The sequence below is a fragment of the Schistocerca cancellata genome, chromosome 8, assembly GCF_023864275.1.
Source record: "Schistocerca cancellata isolate TAMUIC-IGC-003103 chromosome 8, iqSchCanc2.1, whole genome shotgun sequence".
Lineage (NCBI taxonomy): Eukaryota > Metazoa > Arthropoda > Insecta > Orthoptera > Acrididae > Schistocerca > Schistocerca cancellata.
Window position 1 is genome coordinate 18,582,834 of NC_064633.1, and position 22,375 is coordinate 18,605,208.

The following is a 22,375-nucleotide window of genomic DNA, read 5'->3' on the forward strand; positions in this document are numbered from 1 at the left end:
AAAATCTCCGACCCAGCCGGGAATCAAACTCAGGTCCCTTGGTATGACAGTCCGTCACGCTGACCACTCAGCTATTGGCACGGACTATCTTGTAATTTGTTTGTTTTCCATTTCTGCCCACCACTGTAGGCTACTCCCATTGTTTGCTTTCCTGTAATCCCTCAGATGAAGCATTTGCCTTGCTTTGGTGTTCTATGTTTCAATTCTATATGGTACTGATACGTTAATATTTATAGTTAATTTCCCGATTTAATGCAACTGACTTCCTCTAAATCCTGCTTAAGTAGCCTACATCTAAGGAACACTGCCTTGAGATGGCTTCTAGTATAAGTTCAATCTAGAGTTTTGGTCAGCCTTTGCACCATGAGACTCACTGCATTTATAAGCCCCATAACTTGATAGCCCATGGAGGCATGTTTGGACTTAAGCTTAAGATCCGTAAAAATAGTTACTAATCGGTTTCTTGTATTTGGACCAAATTTCATGTTAGCACCTTCACCAACTGTAAAACTTGTTTGCATGGCCACCAGACATTAATTCAATTATTTGATACTTGTCTTAAATACCATTTAACTTCGATGTAGTGAAATTCTGTTCTCTTAAGGTTAGTCCGTGTTTCCATAACCTGGTCCTCAGGGCCAAGGCATCCTGTTCTGTAATGAAAGTTGTATGCAAAACTTAAGTACTTTAAATTATTTTGGCTCCACTGTGGTAGGCATTTATCATTGGATCTTAAGCTGTTTGTGCAGTTGCTAAATGTAAGTGGGTAATTGATCAACTGATGTTCTTGACCTTTAATTGTTTGTTAATGAACCATGCCATCTGGCAATTTTAATTTTACTGCAACTTTTTTAGTACTTTTTTGATAATTTAATTTTGGCACACCCACATGCGGGCTTCTTTTAATTTTTAATCATCTTGCTCTCGTGTTTTTCAAGTATTGAATTTATTAATGTGGTGAGCCTTGGCTTTAGCTCCCTTATTAATTAATTATTAGTGTTCCCACTGTTAAATTGTGTATTTTCTCATTGTGAAGAGTTTAATTGTTTAATAATAAACTTGGTGTCCATGCATAGTTTATTTTGCTGTCCCAGTACCTTTCCACTCCATGGTGATTCAAATTCATTGCTACAAAAGTGAACTGAGATGACTACTATTAACTATTATATACTGGCCTTACATATGGCCATCATCACGGCAGTCTCACAATTCAGGAAATGCAGAATCCCTAACTTTTTATCTACGGTTTATTAGGCTTACATGGCCATAAGTTGTGTGCAATCTTAAATTTTGCTTAGTTCCATAGCTCTTTCGTCTAGTTTCAAACCTGGCTTTTTCTGAAAACATTTGGCTTTTCAATGCTTTTTTTTAATATCCAGCTGGCATTTTTCTTTCTTAGAAAACATCTGTTTTTTGGCAATGAAGTTGTAATTCAACATCTAACAGATTTCTGTGTAGCATAATTGAAATAAGCTGCACACACTTGGCTACATATTTTTCACAAGGTTCACTACAATTTTGTAACTGTTTGGAGCAACGTGCCATTCATAGTCCACAAATACAATATCCCGATTCCAGAGATCTTAGTTTGTCTAGCACTGTCTCATTTTCATACTCTGAAACAAAAGCTTGATACTTAATCATTCGAAGTTGGATATTTCATAGGCTACTGTTTTTAGAAGTGTTGATTCATAGAGAATTTTAGTGAAGTGCTGTTGTTGTACACGAGTGCATCCTACTAATTAGAAGTGTGTTGTCCTTTCAGGTAAATAGTAGTGTTAGCAGAAAAAGGTAAATTAAAAGCAAAATACCTATGCTTTGTAGCTGGATGAAATGAAAGTGAAGCTAAATGTGCAGTATATGATAGTAACATTAATATGAGATAAGAGTGATACCGACTTGGAAAGACATCTTACTACAGAAAAACAGGATGATATTACCTTTGTCCACATCTGGCTAAATGTGGATTATGTGACCAAATACATACACCCATAGTTATGAATGTTCAAGCAACACTGGCATACCACATGATTCCACCATCTTTTGTATAAATTGATGGAGTGTACCAGCAAATTAACCCTCAGGCAGGTGCACCTATGTATAAAGTGCACCAATCACAAATAACATTTTACTGTGCTGTTCCATTGTTGTTTTTCAATTGCAAGCCCATAGCCATTACTTCATTATTGCTTCAGCTAACATAGTAATAAGTTGTGCTGTCATATGTCTAAGTGCAGCACTAATATATCATAACAGTGAGTTAGATGAGAAAAAATTTACAATCAGTGCAAGAAAATGACCCAGACTCTGACAATGAGGCAGTTATCCATGAGATAATTAGTAATCAAATAAGTGGTTGGCAGGGATCTGACCCAACTATATTGTTTAATGTTTGGAGTTGGTCTTTTCTGTGATTTTGCTCATACATGTTTACCTTGGTAAAATAATGACTGTATTCTTTATATGTGTACAAAATGTGCCACAAGCCCTCTTATGTTATGAAAAACAGCATGCCTGCTTGAGGGTTAAATAAAAAATATTTCCAAAATCTGAGGTTGCAAAAATTTATGTTGTGGAAGAAGTAAATCAGAAGCCATTATCAATTATGTTATTACACCTCACACTGTAGATGTTGCTGTCAAAACTTTGAATGACAAAGTTGCATACTTTGACCTGGGGGACAGATGTTAATAATCATGGTGCACTGAAAATGTTCCTAACTGTAATTCAATATTTTGATTATGAAAGCACTCATATTCAAGCAAACATCTTTGCCTTATAAAGTAGTCTTAATGAAACATCTGAAAGTATTACCAATTTTTTTATGTACTTAGAAGAAGCATTACCTAAATATTTTTCAATACATTGCTTTTGCTAGTCACAATGCAAATGTTAACTTCAGTGGTCTTGAAACACAGGGAGGGGGATGTGAATTCTACTCTCAAAGGAAATTTAAATGAAAACATAATAGGAGTTGGATGCCCTGAGCATGTATTATGTAACACTTTGCAACACAGAACTGATTCTTTTGTTATGGAGGTGTTAAACTTTTTTCACATGAATGCAGTAAGTACAGAGAAATGGAAAGATTTCTGCCAATTTGTGGACAAAAATTACCAATTGCTAATAACACATTCAAGGACCTGATGGCTGTCATTGTACGCAGCATGTAAGTCTTACTTCCTCTCTCTAGATAGGAAACTAGTGCCTACAAAAATAAGAAATTTTCTACTAGCTATCTTTTTGGAGTAATATCTTCTGCTTCTTTCTTCAACCATGTCCATTTTTCATTGCAAAATGATTTCTGCTGAAAAGAAAAACTATCCTATTGTTGAAGCACATGACTTTTTAGGAAATGTATTAATTTGAATGAAAAACAGACCTGAGAAAATGTCCATGCCTCTCTAAGCCAGATAAACTTTGAATCCCTTTACAGAAGCTGTTTTGGAAAAAGAGGGTCAGGTGTACAATGAAAATGCATATTGTTTCCATGAAATATGCACTGAACACCTTGACACATAGATGCAGCCAATGAAGAATTAAAGTACTTCAAATGGCTTAAACTCAAGGACTTTAAGGACCTTTTCTTTGAGGGTTCCAGGTTTTCAGTACTTACAAATCAAAAGTGTGAAAATAAACAATTTGAAACTGTTTTATCAGTTCTGCAATGTCAAGAACTTTGTCAGATGTACAATGCTTCAGAAAAACTCGACAGTAGACCTAGAGTTGTGTCCTTTAATTTAAAAATGTTATAAAATTTTCCAATTTTACTTCGCCATTTCCAGTAATAATGCACCCACTCAACATATGTTTTCTCTCATAGCTGTTCAGTTGACAAACTGATAAATTCAAACAAATTTTATTGATCAGGCACAATTTCAAGAATATGTCTTGTGAGGGACCTTGCAGCTATATTCTTAAAAAGATAACAGCAGTACAGTTTATAGAAAAATACCCTTTCAAAGAAAACACCACCAGAAAAGACTAAAAATTACATCAAGTTATTTGCATTGTATTTATAACAATGAAATACCACTAATTTAATACTATAGCAAATTTTCAATGTATTATTTTCTGTTCAAATTGAGGTTAGAGCATGTTTATTACCCCACTGAGTAAAATATAAACAATTTGTTGGTTCTAAAATAAATTGGCAGGCTTTTTTAAAAATAAAGTCCCGATTTTTGTGAAACACTGTCCTGCTTTTGATAATTTTAAGTTGGTAACCTTACTTTCAAGTCAAATCAGAGACTGACTTTAGTTTACATACAGTGATTAAGTTAAAAGTTAAACAAGCAGTATGTAGAGAACTAAAATAAAAATTTTCTAATAATAAAGAAAGTCATTACTCAAAAGTGTTTTATATAGAGTAAATTTAAAATAATGTAGATTATATGAGGGTTGACTGAAAAGTAATGCCTTCACCTTCGTAACTCTTCAACAGTTGGCAGCATTGGTATGCGGCAGGTACTGGCTTGTTCCGTAGCCTCTTCTCTATGGCTCCAGTTGGCAGGAAGCCTTAGCACTGAATGGTTGTGTTGTTACAGTGTAAAGTATGGAACCCTGCATAGACCGTTGGTCAATGCGATTTAAGAAACATGCAATCGTTGAATTCTTGACAGCAGAAGGTGTCACCCCAAAGGAGATTCATCAGAGAATGAAAGCAGTCTATGGTGATTGTGTTGATGTGAGTACTGTGCGTCATTGGATGAGTAAAGATGTTGAGGCGGGAACATCTGACCTGCATGACAAACAAAGAGTTGGATGTCCTGTGACAGCAACCACCGAGTTTCACAAGCAAAATGTTGACAGATTGATTCAGGACGATCATCATATCACTTGGAGAGAAATTGCAAGCACAATTGGCACTCCACAAGAAATGTGGGTCACATCATTTCTTTACTTGGCTATCGGAAGATCTGTGCATGATGGGTACCCTGGATGCAGACTGAATCTCATCACCATACAGCATCCTCCATACAGTCCAGATTTAGCACTGTCTGACTTCCATCTGTTCCTGATAATGAAAGACGATCTGCGAGGACAGCATTATGCTTCTGAGGAAGACATTGAGAGAACTGTGAGACTGTGGCAGCGGAAACAATGTCAACTTCTTCCGTCACGGCTTCAGAAAACTTGACATCGTTGGCAGAAATGTATCCAATTAGCTGGCGATTATGTGAAGAAGTGAATATTGGTAATTAAACATCACATTCCAAGGATTATTTCTGCATTTGGTTTATTAAAATCTTCCCATCCAAACCCAATTAAGGTGGAGGCATTACTTTTCATTCAACCCTTGTATATACAATGAATGAGCAATGTTAAGGCAATCAACATAAAGGTGGACAATTATTTATTTAATCTTAAAGAAAGAAAAATGTGTTCAGTATTATTGAACTACATGCAAATTTTACTTGATGGGACAGATTGTTTTTTGTTCCTAATCTCGTTCTATATTTTCTATTTCGAAATAAAATATGGAGAATTATATTTACTAGTGTAATATTTACAAATGGTGACCCACTGTTTATACAAGAAACTTTAAGACACTTATCCAATTTTGGCTATTAAGTTATCTGTTTTCGATAGTAGCAAGAAATGCACATTTGTAGTACAATTAAAATATGTGAAAAGACAAAATTATGCAACAAATAAAAATACTTTTTCTATCTCATTCTCCCACCACACCTTTTATCTACACCACCCTCTAATCAAATTCATTATGCTCTTTTTCCAAATTTTACCTTTCCACTGAAACTAACCATATTCAGAGCTCTTCTACTCCCTTATTAATAAAAGTATCCACGTAGTTTCCTTCCTTGTAATTTTTCTCATTTGCTACATTTCTATTCACTACAATTCCCTCCTCTTCCCCTGTCCAATATGATAGAGTGACACACACACACACACACACACACACACACACACACACAGAGAGAGAGAGAGAGAGAGAGAGAGAGAGAGAGAGAGAGAGAGAGGGGGGGGCATCTTGCATCTTAAGTAACAATCAAACTGAAGTTTCCATATTTTTCACATAAAGAATTGTCACAAGTTAAAGTAATGTTAAGGCTAAGTTAAGATATAACATGCATTGATGCATGCTAACACGACAGAATTTCAACAGAGTTCACATGACGAGCAGCAGAGTGCAATAAGTCACTGCAGTTTCCCCCAATCTGTTTTGGTTTTAGATAATTTGCAAGTGGCTGTTCAGTAGTAAAGCTGCAATATTCACATAAAATTGGGAAATCAACTATATCTGGGATAATTTTTCAAGTATGGAAAGTTATCTAGACGTAATTTAAAGGTTGTGACACTTGAGCCAAATACAGAAGACTAGTTTGAAATATCTGAAGGATATGAACAGCATGCAGTGTTTCACCTTCACCACATCAGAGCTTTCAATAGTAAACATGTCGGAATACAAAATCCAGAACATTCTCTCTTGTACTTCTCCTGCAGATATTTTTCCCTAGTGCTTTGGCACTTTGTGACTGACTAGTGCTTTAGCTGTGTAGACATTCGCACTTATGGGAAAGATAGTGACTCAGGAATTTTCAGAATCCATTCTCTATGAAAAACTCTCTTGAAAATCTTATTATGTACCAAGGGGCTTGGCTGCAGGGGGGAATGAAAGTTAACTGAAAAGCACTACATGGCAATTCTTCACATGATTGTAGGTGATGAAGTATTTGGGCTGATCAAAAATTTAATGAGACTATGATATACAGTGGCTCACTTTTGAACAAACTATTACTTAAGCGTCAGCTACCTATAGCACATAGCTAAATTGAGTGTAATTTTGGTATTGTGTGCATTAAGTGGAGAATACTACGCAACCTATGAGGTATCAGTGTCGATTGTGGCAACAAACTGTAAAAGCAATTACAGTACTTCACAACATTTAGTAGGAAATTTCCAATAAATAAGTACATACAATGAGTGGTCCACTTCATCAGCAGGTAACGTTCAGGCCAAGTTCAACAACTATGTTGTTAATCAAGGTAGACTTGAACTTGCAGACCAAATGATATGAATGAAAGTGTACTCGTTAAAAGTTTTTCTTACCTACTTTTTTTCTTGAGTTAATTCCATCACAGAAGATCAAAAACAATTCTCTCCAAGCTCTTCATCTCAATTTTATTTTTATATATTGTGACACTATATTCCAAACTGGTGGATAATTAGTAGCTTGATGTCAATATTCTCGCTTTTGGTTTCACTCACTTTTTGCAATGTCCAACAAAATAACAGAAATAAACAGAAAATATGTCTAGTCACAACAGAAATGTGTGATCAACTGAACAGCGTGTGGATGCTAGCTATCTTTCTACCCAAGTGTTTGTGTAAATGTTGCGTTAACACTCACTGATGTGATCAGTTGTAAGTTGAATGCTATATGTCTAGAAGTGTGATTCAAAAACACGTCACATTTCCATAATGTGAACACAGTATCTGACACCCCAATCCCCTTCACACATGAGTAAGTTGATTCTCCTAGTCTTCAGAGCAATTATTCCTTCTACGGAAAAGAAAAGAGGAAATATAAGAGAGGCTGGAGAAAATGAGGAGAGAAGATGAGCAGGTCACTCAGCATCCAACTTTTGAGTAGCTCATCATCTCTGAGGAGGAAAGGAGGCCAAGACGTACACATGTATCAGAGAAAGTGAAGGGCCCAAGATAGTACACTCAGTAAGCACTGTGCCAACTTCAGTTCAAAGATGCACCTACTTCAGTTCAAAGATAACAGAAGAAACAAAGAGTGAAGTATTACTAATTTACTATCCTGGTCCTGCTGCCAAATCCTGCTAGTGAACAGTGTCCCCACCACCCCCCACCCGCCCTACAAATCTGTATGCACTGTTTTTACGAAGGGATATCCAAATGTTTCCAGGATAATACTGTGCTTTTTTTCCTGATTAATGAAGTTTTGTGGGTGGAGGCAGTTGCCTAGGAGAGAAAGAAGATCCAGGGTCCTCCCCTCGAAAGTTACGGAAAACACCTTCACAAACTACTGCTTTAAGTTGTTTTGATGCTTAAAACTACCAAACAGTTGCAAAAATGTTTTATTTTAGACAAAAAGTTTTAAATTAGTTGAAATATGTACCATTCACACCCTTTTTCTGAGTAACTTCCTTTACACAATTCTTCTTTTATACAATTGTTAACGGACAGTAACAACCACATAAGCCTTTTATTAACACGGAGTTGATAAGAAGATTAAAAGCTAATACACTGAAATTAGAGTAAAATACTTTTAAATAAACAGTAGTTTTGATTTATTGACAGTTATATTTTTGCCAGTTTAGTTAATATATTGAAAATAATAATTGTAAAGTCTTGAATAGATACCCCAATTTTTTTCTAATTTTTATTTTCGGTACAATTCACAATGATACTGATTTTTAAAACAAACATGGTGGGAATAAAAACACAATATCTATATTAATTATGTTATCAAAACAATGTATTTGAGACTAATACCTCCAAAGAAGTACAATGTAAACAGTGAGAATGATGTTACATCACTACAGCAGCATAAAGCTTACTTGCAAGTACATGAAGCCATAGTTTTGAATGTAATACTGTGCTTCTTTGATACAATGAGTGGTTGAAATCTGGCAAAGAAGACCTTTATATAAACAACAATCATGTTTATATTTTTCATTTTACATGTGTACACATACAGTGTATATCTGGCATGCTTCATGCATATTGGCATCTGACTGAACTTTCTCCAATTTTTATACAAAATTGGAATTAAGTGGATGAATGCTAATTACTCAATCTTTTTATATCACAGAAGAACAATGGTAATTATATTAAATATTATCCGTACTTAAGAAAACATATGTTTTCTGTTCTTTCAACCCTTCTCAATATATCTATCTAGCTATCATTTTTTTCTTTGTTAGTAATGATTTCTTTATGGACATATAGCAAAGCAAGCCCTTTAAGTGGTTTTGTCCACAACAGTTTCTCAATCAATCCTTAATGAGTTTGTGTGTCAAGAAAGATGTTCTGCTGTCCCAATTTTTGGAAAAAAACTGCATTATCTGGCAATAGTGTTCCCCCCCCCCCTCCCCCAGATTAGTGTTGTTTGTAACAAGAGTAGGGATAAAGACATTCATCCTAAAATAAGTTTTCATACTTGATGGAGCAGCAATGGGCCTGTTAACTTGTCGAGATGTGATCCTAGGTGTTTGGACGGGGCTTCCTATATCATCTACCAGTTTTTTCCACTTGATCATACAGCAGGCTGAATTCTGCAACCTCATTTTCTTGCACTGTTTTCAAAACTGAGAAAATATCGGGCAAGGTCTCAGTTGCTTGGCTAAGATCAACAGTCTCTATTTGGAAAAACCTACTGACAAGTAATGTTTGGCTGAGCACATCAACAAGGCACATAAGAGTTTTAATGAATTCTCCATAGTTGATTGATTAAAACAAGGGTCTCATTCTGCATTGTTATATGCTTTCTTTATTGTATGACTGCTTCCACAATCTCTGAGCTCACGACAGAGTATCCATCTGTTGCAATACCAATGCATTTGCTTGGATCGAGATCGAAGGTTTTCATAGTGTTTAGAATAGTTCTACCTAATTTTGCTCTAATCATTCAGGGATCTTTATTCTCTTCATCCACTTTATTTTTGTCACAACTATCAGCATCTTTGTCATCTTCAAAAGACTCCTGTTGATTACTGTCACTTTCATAAATTTAAGAGAAATCTTTGTTTACTTTATGTTTGTTGTGAACTTTGAGTGTTTATTTCCACAGATATTTTTGTGGCTCTCACAGACTGATAAAACTTATGAAGTCTTTTCTGATCATACCTTGGTAAATATACCTCGGAAAAATTGTCATCTGAGTTTTGTGACATGTCAGTGGTCTCATCAAATCTAATACTGTAGAATACATTTTCTTGGTTTCTGCATTATATCTGTGAAATAAATTCTCCACCACAGCATTCAATCAAATCATTTTGTGCAGTTTTACAAAGGAATTTACATCTTTTGCTGTCACAGTTATACTGTGCTGCTAAATCAGTACTTCCACATTCTTTGACACAAAATTTCATCAGTTCTTTGAAGTTACCTTTATTAGATATTCTGGGATCTTTTGAGAAAATAGAGCCATCATTGTCACGCCCTCTAAAAGGCATGTTCTGCCTCCCAAGAAACATAACCTTTTTCAAAGTAAATGACAACTTTTTATGGTTTTGTTTTGCTGTTTTCAATAAGCATTCGTCCACTTGACTTTCAATGGATTTCTCAGGTTTTTTATAAGAAACTAGAAAGTCATAGGCACATTCTGAAGCTTGCTGATGATACAGTGTTTTGCTGTAGCATCCCAAGTCAACATCTTTTCCTAGGAACTTAGAGAATTTTGTTAGGGATATGATCACCAGTGCATTTAGCTTCATTCATCTGTGCTGACCACCCTTAAGAGCAGGCACAAAAAAAGAGCATTTTTTGCAAAATAGGCACTGTTTTGGTGGTGAGAAAGCTGACCATGATTTGTATTTATCTAAGTGTCCTTTTTTCGAATACACTTTCTCAAACTTCCCTCCCTGGTTGTGATTAGAACATGGGAATTTATATTCATGATGAAGTTCAGAGATTCTGGAGCACCCTGGCGAGTACTCTGTCTGAAGGCTTAGTCTCAATAGGTAGACCAATGTCGGTTTCATAATTAATGCTTGATGCTGAAGTATAATCTGTAGGTAATAATGCTGAAGAGCAGCTGATCTGACCATCTTGCACCTGTGATGTATCACTCATTGAAGGCTCTAAATACTTAAAGTTCATCTGGCCCAACACTGAAATGTATATGTAGGACTAAAATCATAACTGTGTGTTTAACCCTTTCACCATACACGCATACATATCTATCACAGTTAGCACACCTAAGCAACAACTGGCATAAATGAATGCATTAATTCATTCATAAAGTAATCATCTGTTTTATACATGGAGTGCGATTCATTAAATAAATATGGGGTTTACTGGTTTCATACTGATGTGAATGTGAAAGCATACTCACTTCGGTGCGTGGTGACATGGGCATAACATTCCTAGAAGTCACTGGTAGATAGGCCAGAAAATTTCCATACAGATATAGAAGAAAAGCAAATTACCAAAAGAAGAGAAAATTCAAGGAAAATAGCTCTGTTTTATGCAAGTATGTGGATCTGTTTTTATGACGGTTATGAAAAAAAAAAATAAATAAATAAAAAATCACATACGCAGGTCACGCTAAAGGTTGAATGGTCATATATACCTAGACCTGAATAACAGTGATTGATGTCCAGCTGTTTACAGGTAATGGCTAATGTAGCAAGTTACAGACAATGCTCGCGGCCGGTATCATACATAAATAGTTGGGGTCCATTTCACTGTGGGCTTTGTTTCTCTGCGCTGCGAGTTTATCTTGCGCTGCAGAATATCTAAAGCGCAAAAAAAAGAGTGGCCACTAAATGGAAAGTTCAGTGATCTGCTTATGTTTTGCATCTCAGACACAAGTTGTGTGCTCTGGGAGAGACTATTTCGAGAAGGAGAGGGGCAACTGTGCGACATTATTGCCTCTAACAAAGGTAGCCGTAAGAACTGCACACATTTTGAAGATCACGAAAATACTGTTGCCGAAGTTTTTAAGGAAAGATACAGAAGGGGAAAGACGCTGGTTAATCGAAACTGTGGATGTCTGGGAAAAACAGGACGACAAAACCACAAGTAACAAACTAGGACTCTTTTCAGCAAGATGCTGTTTGTCACCACACGTATGGATACTAAGAAAGAAAGAAAATCCAACTCTACAAAAACTGTGTGCTACTCTTCGCAAGGCAGAGCTATTCACTGGCAGCAAGACTTTTTTAGTAATGGTTGTTAGAGCCCTCAGTTTTTGGTAAAAAAAATTAATGGACAGAAAATTGTAATGTAGAGAGATGATATCGTAGTAGAGCATTGTTGATTTTTAAGAAATATTGTTAAACTGACATTTGAAGATACTGTGTGGTTCGACGGAATGAGGATAAATGCCAGTCATTCCATCAGAAAAGACTGGACAGATGATAGCCTATGGTTTCATACCTAAAAAAAAAAATTAAAAAAAAATAAAATAAAAAAGCAACAGTTTCTACAATATCCTGTGGATGAGGCAGCTAAAACATATGACCAACAGGATACTTAGGCTTCCACCATACCATTGCCACTTCAATGCTACAGAAATGATTTGGGCACAGATTAAACATTATGTGACAACAAATAACAAAAGCTTCAGTGTGACAGAAATTCAAAGACTGTTACAGGAAACAGTGACACAAATAATGCCACAGAAGTGGAGTAACATTGTATGCTACACAGAAGTGGTTATTAAAGAAACATGGAAAAGTGAAGTAAATGTAGAAATTAATATTGAAAATATAATTACATCCTTGGACAATTCCAGTGTCCGTTTCAGGGACCAGAGCTCACGTAATGAAAGTGTCGAGGAAGAAAATGATTGTGAATTAAGTGGCATTTACCCTTTGCCATAATTCTCTTTCTTTTTGCATTGGTGTTTCATATTTTTGACTGAATGATGCGTACAACATCTGTACAATAAATCTCATCTCATTAATAAGCAATACTCTTTTGCAGAAGTTTGATGATCTACATGCACACTACAGTGATTGGTAAGTACTCAAGAAGTTTATATTATTTTAATGCTGTTAGTTACTGTATTTACTTGAATGACTCAGATCCATTTTAGTTCCCCTTTCATATCCAATATGACAACTGAACATGATTCATTTTGATTATTGTAAAAGACAGTGTGATTCCTGTTGCTTTTGTTGAGCTATAGAAATAATACGAACATAATATTATTTAATATGCAGGAATGTGCTTGTTAAGGCACAGGGTTATTACAATCCTGTAAAGTAAACTCATATCTGCATGTTAGAAGGTGATGTGAGAACACAGTCCACTTAGGAACTGTACAGCTGTTGCTGCTACAGCCATACTATGAGCGCACATACACACATTGGCAAACCGACAACATCGCCCCCTACCATGATAAATTGAACTTCGCTGTCAATATCAATTTGATATTCTGATTTGGTTATACATGCTTGGAAAAATTCAAGGCAATATACGCTGTCATTAGCTCAAAAGGAGTCATTACATCAACAAGTATGTCTATCCATGAAAACTCGCTTATCACTACCTCAGTAAATACAGTAAAACTAATTTAGTTTCAGCAATTAGTTTGATCCATTTACCACCTGAAGATGATGGGTGAGCATCAAAATACTTCATGCTTATCAAGTAAAACAATTGACTTTCCAGTCACAGCATCAAAAACACTCCACTATGGATGAGAACAGGTAAAAATGTGTGAGTAATCTCAAATGATGTTACTTTGCTAACATTAATTCCAAAATTATGTAATATGGGAACAAAGAGCACTGGTCCACATAATATGCAAGGCGTCACTTAAATGTTGTCTTCTGTTTTTTACAGAAGGCAGACATTATTTTTGAAACTCTTTTCATGTCGCGCAAAACTGAAAAACTCCACCTGTCATGACAAACGTCCCCTTCACACTGAGCTACCACTGACAGAACACTGTATCCAATAGCGGCAGCCACATGAAGCCATTCAGCAAAGCATTTGACCGGCCAACCCTCGGATTGCCGCTTATGAAAAGCCGGCACATGACACCAGCGTAGCAGCAGCAGTAATGGCACCAACAAAGCTGCTTGTGGTTGTATCAAAAGCTGATCGCAGCAACAGCAGCAACTCTTCTCAATGACGGTATACTGCAGTGCACTGTGTGAAGGTTCAGCATTGCAGAGAAGCACTTCTCAATGGCATCACATGACTGAACCAACTCTGGATATGCTACTGAATTCTGGGAAATCAGTCTAACAGTAGCAATGACAACATCAAGGGCAAAGCAGATAGTGCCCCAAGGAAAACATGAAGCACATGCTGCTGTGTCAGATTGGGAAGCCCTGCTAATATTTAGCACCCACAATTCAAACAGGAGGGGGAGCACGAGTCACTTGTAACGGTATTCTCTTGTACATGGGAAGTAAGGTGGCCTGGGGAATACTGAATTAAATGACTAAATCTACTGACCAAGACTCTAAATTTACTTGCTTAATTTTGGTGCAGATTACAAAAATTACCATTTGATTTTAATTTAGTTTCAACCCTCGATGGGGGGAAGGGATGGGTGTGATCACCCCTCCCCCTTCCCCTTTAACCCATCCTTACATGAGGATGTGAGCAATGTTGCTGTTTAAATTCAGGCTAAATCCCACCATAATGTGAACAATGCATAGCTGTGAAAATATGGTTCCTGTTCAGGAAAAATCCTGCAGAAACTGTTGCGATGTCTTAAGAAAGTCGCAAAGATGACACTGGGTGAAAACTGAGTTTACAAGTGGTTTTCTTATTAAAAAAGTCACATGTCAACTGATGAGAAATCTCATTCTGGACATCTGCCAACTGCCAGATCCAATGAAAAATCAAGAAAATCTGGAAGCCACCCAAAAACACTGAACACATGGTGGAGTTAACTGTATTCTCTCTGAGCTTGGTTTAGCTTAATAATCAGGGGTCCACTTACACAGAAGGTGGCTGTATAACAGGGGCTGTGTGGAGCTGACTGGGCCTGTTTCTTAAAATTAAAAAAAAAAAAAAATAATAATAATAATAAAAATAAAAAGTTTAGAGGGACTCAGAAAATTTCAAACAAGTGTACAGTCCCAAAGAGAGGATGTCAAACAAGAAGACTGTATACCTAGAAAACATTGGGATTGTAGTTGTATACTGCCATAGCCGCATTGGGAAAGAACCAGAGCTCCAACTGCCACCGAAAGCACTGACTTGTTACAGGTACTCATAGCTGGATAAAGCTAGACAAGTTCAGCTGAAAGACCAAAAGGAGTACTGTAAGGAAAATTAAGTTCAGTTGGTGGTGACATTTGTTGCCTTTACAAGTAGTTTATCTTGTAGTGAAACTGAAGTAGATAGTTGCTATGAGTTAGCACACATACAGATTATATTCGACAACAAAAATAAATTAATAATTGGCTTCTTTGCCAAGCTTCCAATTTAGATGATACAGTTACAGAAAGGTTCAAGGAAAATTTGGATCTCATTTCAAATGAGCACCTGATTCATAATTCAAGTTGGCAGAGACTTGAAGTTACACATATGCTGGTAAGAATACATGTTTACAATCAGAGGTAGGCATAAAACAACGTCTGAAATTGTACTAACTGCTTTTTCCAAAAATTATTTTTAGAAATTAGTTCAGGAGCTAACTTAAAGTGTAAGTGGTTATCATAACTTACTAGATCTCTTACTGTTAAACAATCCTAAGCAAATAAAGATCATCATATTGTAAGCAGCAATCAGTGAATACAAAGTCTTTGTGATGAGAATGAGTACCATTAACATCCAAATTGACCAAATATAAATCACTGTTTCAAAATCCAGCAGATAATCTAAAGGGGTTCTAGTCTTTATCGTTGCAGTGAGATTCTTTCACAAAATTTCAATCATCAACTTTCTCCTCTGAATGCAAAAATACTTTGTTGATTTGTACCTACAAAGGAAGAAATGACAATTGCAATAACATACAAGAAATCAAAGTTCACACAAAAAGATTTTACCACATCTTATTCAAGAGTGGAATTACAGAGAAATTCCAAAAGTGATTCTATGAACACTTTAGCAAATGCGTAAGTGTGAAAAGCAGTAATCATATAGATGTGAATTTTAACAGAAGACAAGGGAAAGAGAAGGATCAGTGCCAAAGCTGTACCTTGGGAACCGAGTTATCAGCCATGCATGGAGAGTGGAAGCATACTGGGCATTATTTGCTGATGCGGAAGTGATCAAGAAGAATATGAGGGAAGAGTTGTCACCATTGTTTGTGAGTGTAAAAATATTTCCAGCTATGTATTCACCAATTGGAATAATGTTTCATGTACAGCAAATTGTACTTTGAAGGTGGTAAAGTTGATTTGGAAAAAATTTACTACCTCACATTTGTTTGTATATCAACTGCACTAGTAGTTACACTGCCCACATGTAAGTACCAGTCAGCCAGCCTTTAGTATGTGAGTTTAATAAATTATTTAATGATACTTTTATTTTTATACACAGAAATTCATAGCCTCAAATGTTACATTTATAGTCTTAAACTTTTAGATCCACAAAACCACCATTGTGTCATTTTTTACACAATTCACAACTGTGGGCACAATATGTTAAAGTAGTGTTTTGTTTTACAAGCAGATGATATCACTGTTTAATGTCTGAACACAGGCAACATTAGGTGCCTTTGAGAGTCATAAAGAAGAGAAATAAATAGCCATTCTATGACACTATATTAATTTAAAAAAACATTGGATACATACTGGATGGTAGTTCAGCTTTGGTGCTAAGCTGGAAGTCAACATGAAATGCATGACAATAGGTTTCCACCATCACTTGAATGGCATCACGAATATTATCACAGTGATGGGTAATATTTTCAGCTACATTCTCAACATGGTCAGAAGCACTCTGCATCCTCAGAGTCACTATTGAATAATCACCATCATCATCAAGAATTTCAGGGTGTTTCACAGCAATACCTGATCTTGAGCGTTCTACTTCCTGGGAACATTAGTACATGGTGAAATACTTTTGATAATTTCTTAATAATTTTCAAGTATAACAACAACTAAATAATATGTAAGTGATGTATAAAGACTAAAAATCTGTCATACTCACTGTCTGGGTGACTGGTATGAACTGGAGGCAAGCTGACTTGAAGCCTTCAAGAGCTTCTGTTATCTCTTGTGTTTCTATATTTCCTAAGTATGTACATACAGCTTTCACTGCCTGTACAACTCCTTTTGATTGTAAGGAAGGCATAACACTTGGATTATTCTTCTCTGCCATTTGCAATGCAGCATGATGAACTCTCTCCATTTCTTGTTCTAATGTCTCTGAAAAAGCATAATGTTTTCTTTGTGATAAATGTTTCATAAAAGCATATTAGGTTTCTAATTTGAAACATTTCCTATCTTTATCATTTTCCATGATTCTGTTTGCAACGAGGAACATTAATGGCAGTTAAGTTGTTAGTAAAATGAAACTTTTAAAGCAGAAATATTTAACTTAAAAAATGAAGTCCAATCATGGTACTTTATGTCCAGATGCATTAGAAACAGTGTTGTGATTGTCAGCTTACAATAATACATCTTAATGAAAAAGAATAAACATTGTATCACAAGCTGTAGAATACTGTACAAGGTCTGAAAAAATGGGCGTTGAGCTGCACAGAACTGTTACACTGCCGGAAGATTCCCTGTCTTCTAAGTACCCGAAATAAGACACGCTATCCTTAAAAAATGTTGCTTCTGTTGCCCAAAAAATCAAACCATTGAAAAATGAGTTGGATTGAATTCTGATGTGTCATTACATCCTTCAGAGTAAATAGGGATTAAATATTTCCCCCGAGGCATGCAATACAAGTCATGACACAGATTTTATTGGTGTCAAGTGGGTTCCCATTTCTTCTACTGAACTGAATACATTTTGTCTTTCTGTGAAAGTGCTAGTCTAATTATAGCAGCAACAGTGAAAGTCCACATTTTCATAAGCTGTAATGAATGAATTTAACTTTTTATGCTATAGTTTCTAAATGAACAATTATTTGCGAAGCAATATTGAAAATCTAAACAATTGATCAACTGAAATTTCAATAATAGCTAAATGTAAGATTTGAAAAGTTTAAACTTACGTAAAATTATTAATAAATTATCATGAGTTATTGGATGTGATGGTTCATTTGGAACTAACTCTTCCAGAGTCAAAATAGTATCCCTTTTGTCATCCTGCAGCTGAAACGAATGAAATGTATTTTGTAGGACTCTTATCACATTGCATAACTTTTAAATCTTTGTTCTATCAGAGCAACTTTGTGATGTTTTGTGGATTGGTACTTACTGTCCTTGCTAGAGGCCTAGTTAACTGATCAATATGCAAAATGGTGAGCACAACATCTTGTTCCAATTTTATGCATTGATGTACATATTCATAATCTGAAAGGCTTGTCTGAGATGTAAAGTATTCTGCTAGACCCCATACTTTCAAAACATAATCTTTGACATCACCAGTTAGGTCACCTTCCAATTCACAAACAACGTGATAAATTACATGTTCCACAGTGGAGTTTACTGTAAAAGAATAGTAACATTAGTAAACATTGTGTTACCCTATTATCTACAAATAGGCTAGAAACTATTGAGCCAATAATCAAATCAAAATTAAAATGTAGTCAATGCGGAGAAGAATGCCAACAGAACATTGGATGTCTGATTGGTTATCCAATACAAAAATTTAAAACCTCCCAAATTATGTATATACATACAGCCAAGTTGCATAACAACAAAAGGAATCTCTGGAAGCTTTGGTCTGTATGGTTGGAAAGGTTACACATATCGTTCATTTTTGTTAGATGCAATTTAAAACGGCGACAGTTCAAGAGCAGGCTCAGTGTGTTCTGTAGCTGGCAGAATTGCAATCTGTTACGTCTGTACAGTGATATGCATGTCAAAAACCTATGAGGAAAAGCATTTGATTCTGGAACAAGAAACTGAGGAGCACAGGTAGTCTGTTATATGTGAAGTCTCTTGGAAAGCCACGAATGCCCAAAAATATGTTTATCACATAAAATTACAAAATTGATGAAGACACTTTGGCTTGTAGCTGCTGAAAATTTGTGTATCCACACTGATTCTTCTGGAATGAAGTCCACCTCAGCACTTCACATTTCCAGCAATTATTTTCTTTAAATAGAGCTCACCAAATTATCATCTTTCAACCCAAACTAGATCAACTGTTTGTAGGGTGTGATCTAATATTTTAATTTCAAAAATATTTCACATTACAATTTCTAAGAGCAAGATTGACTTCCTTCAGCTGTTATGGGTGGACTTTGGAAATAAGCTGCTTTGGAGTCTCGTGACTATTTTACACATACCCAAAAACATCACATTTAAGAATATTCATTTTTATTTAAAACTGCAAAACACTGCTACTACAAACAAGCAAACGAGGTAAAAAAACATGCATTATACAGTGATGAGTGTGAACCAAAGACCATGCATTGTTGACCGCACAGTGTAGACCAGGCATCTCATTTTTTGCCTGCGGAGCTGTTTCAGATGACAGAAAAATTCAACTTTTATTTCACATAAAATCCCCAAAAGTGCATTCCAGCAAGTGTCTTTCGTATCATACCCAATTACAATGGTTATATCCCTGTTCATCGATTCAACTATCGTTAGATTCTCTATAATCATGTTTGAAAAAAATCGCTATATTGGATTTATTTTGAAAAGCCCACACACCATCTTGAAAAAATTTAATTAGCGTCAGCGATATGCAACCAACAATGAGCAGTAGCATGCATCGTGCAACTGGTTATGTTTGCAGCGCTGCGTGAATGAAATGTGTGCCAGACATAGCCAACACATTCCATATTTAAATTTACTGCAAACTCACAACATTAGTGGCCTTAAAGTTACAGCCCTTCGCATGTTTACGTACATGGTGCACATTCAATCGTGATAGACCTATCATTACTTCAGATACATACAGCCAGCTTTTATCTTTTTACATTTAATCTGTGTTGCTTGTCTTTAATTTTAGTAGGCTTGCATTCATTTTGTGTACTCAGTTATGGTGAGTAGGTTCACCAGTCGACTTTAGCAATGGTTCTGCCTCATTATCTTCTTTTAATTTTAGTAGTATATTTAAGGATTCCGCATTACAAAGGTGAAAAGGGACCCTCTTAGTGCAGTTCCATTCACCTGTCTTTCTCTCTTATTTACAGCAACAAATAATGTTATCGACTTGAAATGTAGAATAGTTTTAAGAAACAACCATAACAACAAAAAAACTCGAAATGTTGGTTGAAATTTTGAAGTAAGGCCGCTAGGTTAAGCAAAGTATAAGTATTTTTTTATATTTATGATACATGACATTCAGAACTAATATATCAATTTCCTAGAGCTGCTAAATATCTACACTCTATAAAGTTCTCTAGAGAACAGACTATAAAGTTTCCAAGGCGTGTATAATACTCAAATGAAAGACTAACTCTATGAGCAGTGTCACACTGTGGTACGATACCAGCCTTCCATGTGGAAAGCCAGGGTCTGGTTCCCTGGTGGGTTTTATTTTTAAACATAAGTGCATAGTTGCTATATATAGTTAAACATAGTCGCATGCTCTACAAGCATTTCAATGAAGCATATAATACATAAAGATTGGAAAAAAATTAGTGCTCCTGCTGGTAATTGCTGGTTTGAGTCTAGTTATGGTCATAACTTTTAAGTTTTTTCAGTTCATTTTGAATACCAACATCACATAAATATATGTCAATTAGCACACATTTAATTGTCATTTTTATGAAAAATGCAAGTCATCTTATTTCTAATCATATATCACACACAAAAATCTAATTATCATTGCATATATTAATCTCTAATCACTGGCCATTTATATATAATTTTTGTTTTTTAAAAAAGAAAAACAATTCAAATGATTTTTTTTCCATCTTTATGTACCCATATGGTTCACAGAAATGCCTGTGGAACATGGGCCTTTGTTTAAAAATTTAGCACAACTGAGAATTGTGGTCTACAGGGCCTGTGATTGCGGGGTGGGGGGGTGGGGGGGGGGAGAGAGAGTGGGAGGGGGGGTGAGGGAGGGGGGAGGCGGGGGAGGAGAGAGAGGGGGGGGGGGGAGAGAAGGAGAGAGAGAGAGAAGAGAGAGAGAGAGAGAGAGAGAGAGAGAGATGAGAGAGAGCGAGAGAGAGAGAGGGGGGGGAGGGAGAGGGGAGAGGGGGGAGGGAGGGGGACGAGGGGGGGAGGGAGAGAGAGAGTAGGGGGAGGGGAGGGGGAGAGGGAGGGGAGAGAGGGGGGAAGAGAGAGAGAGGAGGGGGGGAGGAGAGAGAAGGAGGGGGGGGAGAGAGAGGAGAGGGGGGGGGGATTGAGGGCCACCCATGTGGCAGTTGAGCATCCTACCACAGAGCCACCACAAAAAATCAAAACACAGAACTTGCTTTACAGTGCTGAACAACTTCATGGAACTTTAAAGTAGATTTTGTAGGCAATTTTTGAGAGTTGCATCAAACTATGTTAGGTAACTAATATTTGATTCTGAACTTCATGTACCACATACATAAAAAAATTACAAAACTCTGAATTACAATAAGGTCTCTTTGGCAGATTCTGAGTTACGATTACAAAAATAAATAAATAAAAAATAAAAATAACGGGAACCCCACCATAGCCGGTCCCAAGCCTGGTTGAGAAAGGAGGAGGGGGAGGAGTAACACCTCGTTAAAAACCTTGATTCACCTGGCCCGCGTGATAGTACCTTGTGAGGGGCCCCTTGTCAGGGATACGGTGAAGACTCAATGGCAGTGAAGGCGGAGAGGATGGACTTCGGGTACAGCGGAGCTGGCAGAAGAGGCAGCCTCTTGTCCAAGGCCAAAACAGACAGAGGGCATGACGGTTCCACATGTTAGTGTGGCACCCCGACAGCGTCTGTTCCATATGTTAGTGGCGGCTGAATAAATAATATTCCAGGGCTAACAACCTGGTCTTACTTTGGGAATTCAGGAATGACCTCGGATTCTCTACTCTTTACAATTTAACAGCTTCAAGTCGCAATATGGAAAGTTTGCACAATGGATGCTCTACCCCAGGTGGTAACTCTGATGAGGAATCCACTATTACATCATGTAATGCAATGGACCTAGGATTCTGGGGAGTCCCAAACATTCGCGGTGAAGAAGAGATGAAATATATAGAAATGCCTTCCAAGTTTCAGTTCAAGAAGAAGTACTACTTTGGAACCTTAAATGTAAATTCTCTTCTGAAAACTGGGAAACAAAAGGAATTAGAATTATTTCTGCAGAAGAACGATATTACAGATTATAGCAGTTCAGGAAACACGATTCTTAGATGAGGATGTAGTTGATACACAACATTACAGAATTTATAAAGGGAAACCAGCAGTGAGAATAACGGAAAAAATGCCGATGTGTGGAACAGCATTTTATGTAAACAAAAAAATAGTAGATAGTGTAACAGAATTTAGATCAAATTCAGAAAGGATATCCATGTCAACAATGAAGTGCAAGAATAAAAGTTACACCCTCATAAACTGTCATGCACCTATAAATGCTGATAAACAGAAGAAATCTGGAGAAAGTAAATAAATTCTGGGATCTTTTACAAGCCGAAATTTCTATCATACCTAAAGAAGAATGTTAAAATACTTCTTGGTGACTTCAATGTGCAAA

At 36.4% G+C, this 22,375-nt stretch overlaps 1 protein-coding gene across 2 annotated transcripts in view; it reads right to left on the minus strand.

Moving 5' to 3' along the window:
- The window catches only part of LOC126094613 (phosphatidylinositol 4-phosphate 3-kinase C2 domain-containing subunit alpha-like), a 243,258-nt gene that overhangs the window by 180,147 nt on the left and 40,736 nt on the right, over positions 1 to 22,375 (minus strand). For both annotated transcript variants that reach the window (XM_049909092.1, XM_049909091.1), the window contains exons 8-11: positions 18,004 to 18,233; positions 17,798 to 17,897; positions 16,783 to 17,000; positions 16,425 to 16,665 (exon numbers count right to left, since the gene is read on the minus strand). In XM_049909092.1, the coding sequence (XP_049765049.1) occupies positions 16,425 to 16,665; positions 16,783 to 17,000; positions 17,798 to 17,897; positions 18,004 to 18,233 (789 nt within the window). The remainder of the gene's footprint in view (positions 1 to 16,424; positions 16,666 to 16,782; positions 17,001 to 17,797; positions 17,898 to 18,003; positions 18,234 to 22,375) is intronic.